General features: G+C 37.2%; 1 protein-coding gene across 1 annotated transcript; it reads right to left on the reverse strand.

Moving 5' to 3' along the window:
- Nucleotides 1-3,460: 3,460 nt before the first annotated feature.
- LOC124828830 (uncharacterized) lies at nucleotides 3,461-7,372 on the reverse strand. Its single transcript, XM_047302210.2, has 5 exons — nucleotides 6,827-7,372; nucleotides 4,643-4,705; nucleotides 4,398-4,460; nucleotides 4,215-4,283; nucleotides 3,461-4,121 (listed from the first exon to the last, which is right to left on the reverse strand). Exons 1-5 carry the CDS (start codon nucleotides 7,127-7,129, stop codon nucleotides 3,867-3,869), a joined length of 753 nt encoding a protein of 250 aa, XP_047158166.1. The 5' UTR covers nucleotides 7,130-7,372; the 3' UTR covers nucleotides 3,461-3,866.
- Nucleotides 7,373-7,678: the final 306 nt, after the last annotated feature.

Below are 7,678 nucleotides of genomic sequence, written 5' to 3' on the forward strand. Positions count from 1 at the left end.
AAATACCTTCTCAAAATTTCTTTTTTATATTTTGAATTGAGTATTTCGGAACATAGTTTTAATTTCTAGAAATATTTTTTGGAACATTCAATTAAATAAAAATATTAAAAATAAGGACATGTAGAGATTTTTGTTATATTTTTAATGAAGGATAATTTGGAGAGTATCACTTTTATGGGAGTGCAGAAAAGAAAAAGATGGAGGTTGAGGAAGAATCATCCTTAAAGCTTACGTTATTTGGTGCAATCTATCAACTGGACTGTAGCCCATTTCGGGAAACGATTTTAGTCCATTATAAAGTGATTTACTGTTTTTTTTTTGTTTTTTTTAAGGTCAAGTTAATCGAAATCATATGAATTTGAAGGAGCAAATTGCTATCTAATTCATATGGTTTAACACGCTCAATTATATTAATAAATATAAAAAATATAATATATTCCCATAAAACACTACTATCTAAAACATATTATGAATAATATTAATTTGAGTATGATGCTCCATTACTTTTATGATTTGGGCAATGTTGTTGCCCATCACAAATTCAAAGTCCATGTAACCATGACAGTCCAATAATATCAGAGTTCATAAAGTAATGTTTTGCATTTTTTAAGGATTAAATCAAATCAAAATAACCGAACTTTAAATTTAAGACTTGATTAAATTTAAAATTTGTTATAAATTGGATATTTTTGGTTGATTGAGTTTTACATAAAGCTTGTCTTGAACTTCAGAAATGGAAGCGTCTTAGGCAAACTCAATTTCTTTAAATGGGAGAAAGAAGAAGAGATAACACCAAAACTCACCAACAATTTTTTTCTCAAAAACCCACTGGTTGAAAACATCAGAGTTAACCAACCAAACACCACATCAACTTCTTAATCTCTAATTTTAAATATAAGCAAATATAACTAGTTTGATTCAATTAAGTGTAATGATACTGTTATTAGAAGAAAAAATAATTCTAATTTATTTCGAAATATTTTTAAAAGAAATTAATTCAAAGATGTCCTTAAAAGATGAAATATTTGAGGGTTGTCCATAGCAGCAAAGAATAGAAGCAGCTTCCAAGATTTTGGATTTTGATGTTTATGCAAGAAGATGAGCCAAAAGTGTTGTTTTTATTTGTTATATAAAAGTAGAGGTTTAAATCCTTCTTTCCTGGAAGTTGCTTGGAGGTAAGTACCATGTTATGGATCCTTTCTGAATTTGGCGGTAGCTTTTGTGGCTTTGTAGTTGGTGGGGACCCATAAAAATTATGTAACGAACGAGGTTGTTGAAAACGGCAAAAACAATTCCTGTGTGTTCTTAAGTCTGTTTTAACACCACCTGCTTTACCCCTTTCTCACCCTTTCTTTTAACTCATTTATGCTCACATACTTTTTATTTCCTTCCTTCTACCAAATTCTTCAAAATGGTAATGCTCTTACATTTTATTTACCAATTCACAAAGGACAATATTGAGTTTTACTCCTTATGATAAATATGGGACTGTTTCAACACTTTTTAAATTTTAAAAATTAATTCACTTTAGAATATTGATCTGGAGAAGAATGAATTAAAAATTAATTAAATATATATAATTAAGTGAAGCGAGACCATCTGTGTGACATTAAATCAGTATTGGTTTGAATTTTTTAATTCAATAATAAGTAAACTGAATTAATGTGCCAGACCGACTTGGGTAAGCCGCTTTTACTGCACTTCCAAAGCTTAACGAAAGAAAAGAATAACATCGTTACATTATAATATTCTAATTCTAGGAAATGATTATGATGAACATCTTTAGTCAGTATAAACACTACTACTTTACCAAGACCATCAAGCAAAAATAAACAGAATACTAATGAATTAGAAAACTTGTCTTCTATCAGAAAAATTAAATTTCATAATGTCTTGCATTTTATACAGTCACAACCACCGAAGAAAACCCCGAGGGAGAACTTTAGCTTTTCAAATCTCAAAATAATTTACAAATAAACCCTAATTGCTTACTTTTATACTTGAACTAAAATGCAAATATCTAAAATATTGTTTATAGGTTGCAGGGTTAAAATTGTTAATACCAGATTACAAATTATACGCCGTATGTATCGCATTCTAAACTTTTGATATACCACGTCATGCCATGGCACTGGTAAAAGATAGTGATAATGCCACTAAACTTGATGATATTTCTAAAAAAGATACATTGTGGGCCTCCAATTTTTAAAATATATATCACTAAACTTGATGGATATTACAATCGCTACTAAAATCATAATGAAAATAGTTATGCAATGATTGATCTCACAAAGTTTGTAATTGAAACTAGATGTGCCTTCAGTTTCAATCAATTCAAATTTCGAATTTACACTCAACGTCGAAAACGACTTGGTTTTATTGTTTTGGACATACTTTTTTCTTCACAGTAATCTCGAAAGATGAAAAAACATGTTCTCGGTAACATTTTCTATTTTTCACTAAAAATTGAAAAGATAAAAAAAAAAAGATTAACAAGCAGAGCCCGTAATCCTTTCCTATTTATTTCATTGCCCAATTAAAATAAAAAAGGTTTAATTGCTTCCTTTGTCCCCAGTTTGGTTGAATTGTGTCAAATTCATCCTCATTTTTAAAAAAGTTTCATTGTCGTCCTCACGTGGTATAAAAGTGTCAATTGAATCCAAACATAGAAAAAATTTGTGTCAAAGTAGTCATTTTTCCTATATATCTGTGTCTTCCTTTCATATGTCACTTCTCTGGAGCTATGAAAAGCCTTAAATTGGATAAGGTAAAATGAATATCTGTACTTGATTGTATGAAAGGAAGACACAGAGATATAGGAAAAATGACTACTTTGACACAAATTTTTTCTATGTTTGGATTCAATTGACACTTTTACACCACGTGAGGACGACAATGAAACTTTTACACCACGTGAGGACGACAATGAAACTTTTTTAAAAATGAGGATGAATTTGACACAATTCAACCAAACTGGGGACAAAGGAAGCAATTAAACCAATAAAAAAACATAGGGAGATTATAAACTTAAGCGTGGTTAAAAGTACGTAAAAGATCTAACCTCAGAAACAACCATGGTTAACAGTTCCCTGTACTGTATACAGAGTAAAAGTAAGGGACCACTAGTAAAAGTACTCTATTGCACTGTGCTGAAATTTACGAGGTTAGATCTTTAATAAAGTAAAAGAGTTTGGGCTTGTCGTTTATCAAATAGAATAATAATACACGACGCCAGGATCTTGTGTTCATCAGCCACCAGTGAGATAAGCACACCATGGCAGTGACGAATAATCCTACAGAAAAACCACATCAAGTGAACCGATCTATTATCTCTGTCCCTTCAAATTCCAGGAGAGGCATGAATTTCACTAGCACATTATAAAAAAGAAACATCCTACACTATATCCAAGAGGTGGCACATGAATTTTTATAAAAGAAATGAAGGAGCAACCAATAGAACTGATGAATAAAAATATAGAATTGTGGATTAATTTTAGATACCTTCTAAAGGGGGAATCCAAGTTATTTAACCTACAAAAGAATGGTACATCTTACAAGATTGAAGAATTCCGAAAGCTTTATAAGAAATTTCGGAATAGGCGGAACCTGCAACCTTAGCATATCTCTACTCTACAGCCTAATTGCCTACGAGTACCAAAGAAAATTTTCCCATAGAGAGGACTACCAAATTCATAAGAACTGGTAGTCACACCGAGAAACGTCTCTGGCGCATCATGTTGTCCACTGGTTTTCTATTGGATGGCCTGTACATTTTTTCAGGTTTGTTTCCCCAAACACAAACAGCGCAACTGTTTTCAAGAGTTATGCGCTCTGAACTATGAAAGCAAAAAAAGGTCTCAACTCATTCAACATAGAGCGTCAGTGCAAGAAACATCATCCGATGGCGTCATATTTAGATCCGGTATCAAGAAAAACCTTTCCCCGGTTGATTCTATCTCGTTTGGCCTCGATTCTGATGCTTGTGAACGAGTATCGTCTTGAGTGGTACGTATGAGGGCCACCGGAGACACTATTCTCTGATGGGGTTGACCAGCAACCGTACACTGTGGTTCAACAGACGTTGAACTTGGATTCTTCTGAGATTTTGATCCGATATCGAGCTAAAAATTCAAAAAATGTAAGGTTAGGCTTTAATCCAATGTAAGGTCGATTCACTATAAACGTTAAAAAGCAGAGAGGGCATTTGAACACACCTTCATCCTCTTCAAACTCTCATTTTTAGCTCTCTCTGCCTCAAAATTTGCATTTATCGTTGCAATTTCCTGCAAAGCAAGAGTGATGTCAATATTCAAGAATCATTTAGTCCCAAGTTAATGTGTGCCAAACTAAAATAAATTTATAGTTCTTGAAAATATGTGAGAAGTCCAGGGAGATACCTTTTTCAAATATATCCTTTCCTTTAGCAGGGAGCTTTCCTCTTCCTTTAGTTCAGCAAAGGTCTGAAAAACGAGTAAAAAAAAGAGATAAGCATATTCGTATAAAGTACATGAAGAGCTAAAGAAAGGCCATGCCAACGGCTTCTCAACACAGAAATCATTTACCACGAATATACGCTGTTTGAAATCTTTCGGAGAAAGAGAATGAAGGCAGCAATTACGAAGATAAAAAAGTTCAATCTTACCTTTTTTCTTCTGCACCTCTTGGTTGAAGCTGAGTTGCCAGTGTATCCACTTGTGGCAGTGGCCTGAAAATTGGCGAGATCACGAAGGATTAGAAAAATAGTGACATGAATAACATTCGATAAAATCATGGCCGAAAATAAGGGGGAAAAGGGAGCTCTTGGTTTAAAGGAAAACAGAATCACTCATCTGTAGCAAAGCCATATGGATAAGCAACAACAGAATGTAAACATAAAAATAAAAGATTCAAGTATCTTCAATCAGACCGAGTATCTCAGCATAAGAGGCAGAGAAAAGGGTAGAATGAGATGATCGAGAAGACATTGACGTTGGATCAAGCTGAAATGAAGACGTATTAGCTTAGAAAGGTCGTCGTCGCCTGAGAGGGAGCTAGATCTTTAGTATTTATGATAAGAAATATTAATAATTTATATGAAATTATTTAAATGAAGAAGTCGCTCGGCTCCATCAATCATCGCTGCCATCTGTTCGTGCAATGGGACACGTCTCAGGCCATTTAACCTGGGGCCCACCCATATAGCCCATTCAAGATTGTTGGTGATCAAAGCCCAACTTGCCATGATTTATTTAATTTATTATAATCGCACAAAAACTGATTCTGAGACAAATAAGCGTAGGCACGCAGGCGACATGAATTGAAATTAAGTTGTAATTTTGTTTTTGCAAAGGGTAATAAGGGGTGCAGGGCATGGTGCACGCCCTGGAGTGGAGTGGGCCAAGGGGGCGGAAATGCTGCGTGTCTTCCCATTTCCCACCCAACCGAATCCTAATGTATAGGATTTTAATTTCCCATTTAAGACACCAACTTTAACTACCATCACCCCCGTGATGCTGAAACCCCATCCACCTCATAATGGCACTGTGTCGCGGTGTTCTCCCTCTCTATCACATCTCATTTCAACACACTCCCCCCAACACGAGAAACCCTTCGCATCCACACCAACGTCTCTCTCCCTCTCTATCCCACATTCCTAATAGTATACCTAAATTCTCCATTATCAACGCCTAAAGGATAATTAATTACCATTATTTTAATTATTATATAAATAAATACAAGCGGTACTTGTAATAAAGACACGGGTGAAAGTGAATTTTCCACTTCAGCTCAGGGGCCACCGGCAGAAGCAGAAGCGATGCAGCTAACTCAGGAGCTTACAGAACTCATGACACTAACTTCAACGAATCGCAGGCCCGTCATCTATCCATGACATAGCCAAGCAAAAACCTTCCACAGTCCACATTCGGTTCGGTCTTTTCTGAGCCGTACCCATCCCCATCTAAATCATGGGGTCCACAACCCCGAATTTACATTGACCAAAATACCCACGCTTTCCACTGCTATTTTTTAACGACTTTTGTAGATGTAATAATAAATATTAAAAAGGATGTGTTCTCGTCTCGGTTACGCCCACCCGGAAAACGGGTGTGAGTGGCCAAATTATTGATTTTGTTTTTTCACCTCGTCAAAAGTAAAAAAGGGTACCGGCGGAATATCGGTTGCACCTGGAAGGGCGTTTTCGTCAATCAATGGAGAACATAGAATGACAGGAGGCACCCCAAACAAAAACAGGCTAGAACAAAACGCCGAGTCTTTGTTCCAGTACTGACCTAGTGCCCCCACGAACATCCCCAGACATTTCCGTCACAACAATATCATCACGAACACCGAAGGAACCCCAAAGATAATTAAAACCAAAATAAGAACGGAAAAATCATCCTCCGTAACGACAAGTGACGAACACAAGTGCGCGGAGGATAATAATTATAATAAGATTTAAAGAAAAATAGAAACAGAAAAATTGACAGATTTGCCGTCAGCGTCTGATGTCAGCGGAAAATCGAAAACGATGCGCGATTGGAAAAAGAAAAAAAAAAGGAAAACAGTTAAAGCTTAAAAAACACCACTGGCCTTTGGCCTGTGAATAAGGAGATTAAGGGCAAAATTGTCAGACCCGAAGAAAACGTCATGCAGAAGAAAAGAATGTTTCGTGAGGCACGCTAAGCCATCTGAACCGCCGATAACTACCACGGAGGCGGAGGAAGTTACGCGCCCGCGCACGCGCAGTCGTAACGGTGTTTCGGTGAAACAACGGAACTCCGAGCACACAGGAGAGATCAGAAGAAACGGAGAGAGAGGGGGAGGAATAGAGAGAAAGAAAGATAACCTTGGATCTGGCGGCATGGTGTTGGCGGGCGGAGTCTTCGTAACCGTCGGCGGTGGCGGATGGGGAGGCACCGCTGCTCCAAGAGAGCGGCGTGGTGGGACTGCATCTGGTTGAAACGGCGGCGTCGCAGCGAGAGACGGCAGCGGTGAGCCTTGATCTTGAGCGGGGCTGTTTGACCCCCCAGGAGAGAGGGGGGCGGTGGTGGTGAGATTTGGTGGAAACGGTTTGCTTGAGTCGTAGGAGAACTTCGACGACGACGGTTTCGTCCGTCATGGCCGCTCTCACCCAGTCGTCGTTCAGCATCTTGGGGTTTGGGTGATAAAAGTCATGAAATGGAGACAGTGTGGTGTGAGTGTTGCGTTGGTGTGGCGTGTGTGCGTATGAGAAAGAGAGAAGGAAAGAGAGAGAGAAGGAAAGGGGTGGCGGAGGTATTGGAAGAAAAGATGAAGAGTGAGGGGAGGATAGGTTTATATATAATTTATAATAAAAGAGAATAATAATAAAAAAATAATAATAATAATAAACGAGAGAGGGGGTGAGGATATTGTGTGGCGGTGAAGAAGGAGGAAGGTTATTCTTGGTTGGTCGTTGGTTCTTAGTTAAAAGAAAGGGTTGGGTCGTGTAGGAGGGTGTGGCCACTGTGCCCTCTCACTCTTTTCTGCTCTTTCTCCTCTCTTTTCTTCCCCCTGACCCCACCTACTCACATCTGGCACCATGCCAATGCCAATGCCATTTTCTCTTTTCTTTCACATTATTCCCTTCCCCTCCTACCCTTATTACACATCATTCAAATCCTTCTTCCTTTAAACAATATCTTATCACTCTTTTATGCTTAATATTACATTATTTAAT

The sequence above is a fragment of the Vigna umbellata genome, chromosome 2 (genome assembly GCF_029865625.1).
Source record: "Vigna umbellata cultivar VRB3 chromosome 2, Vumbellata_1.0, whole genome shotgun sequence".
NCBI classification, from domain to species: Eukaryota; Viridiplantae; Streptophyta; class Magnoliopsida; order Fabales; family Fabaceae; genus Vigna; species Vigna umbellata.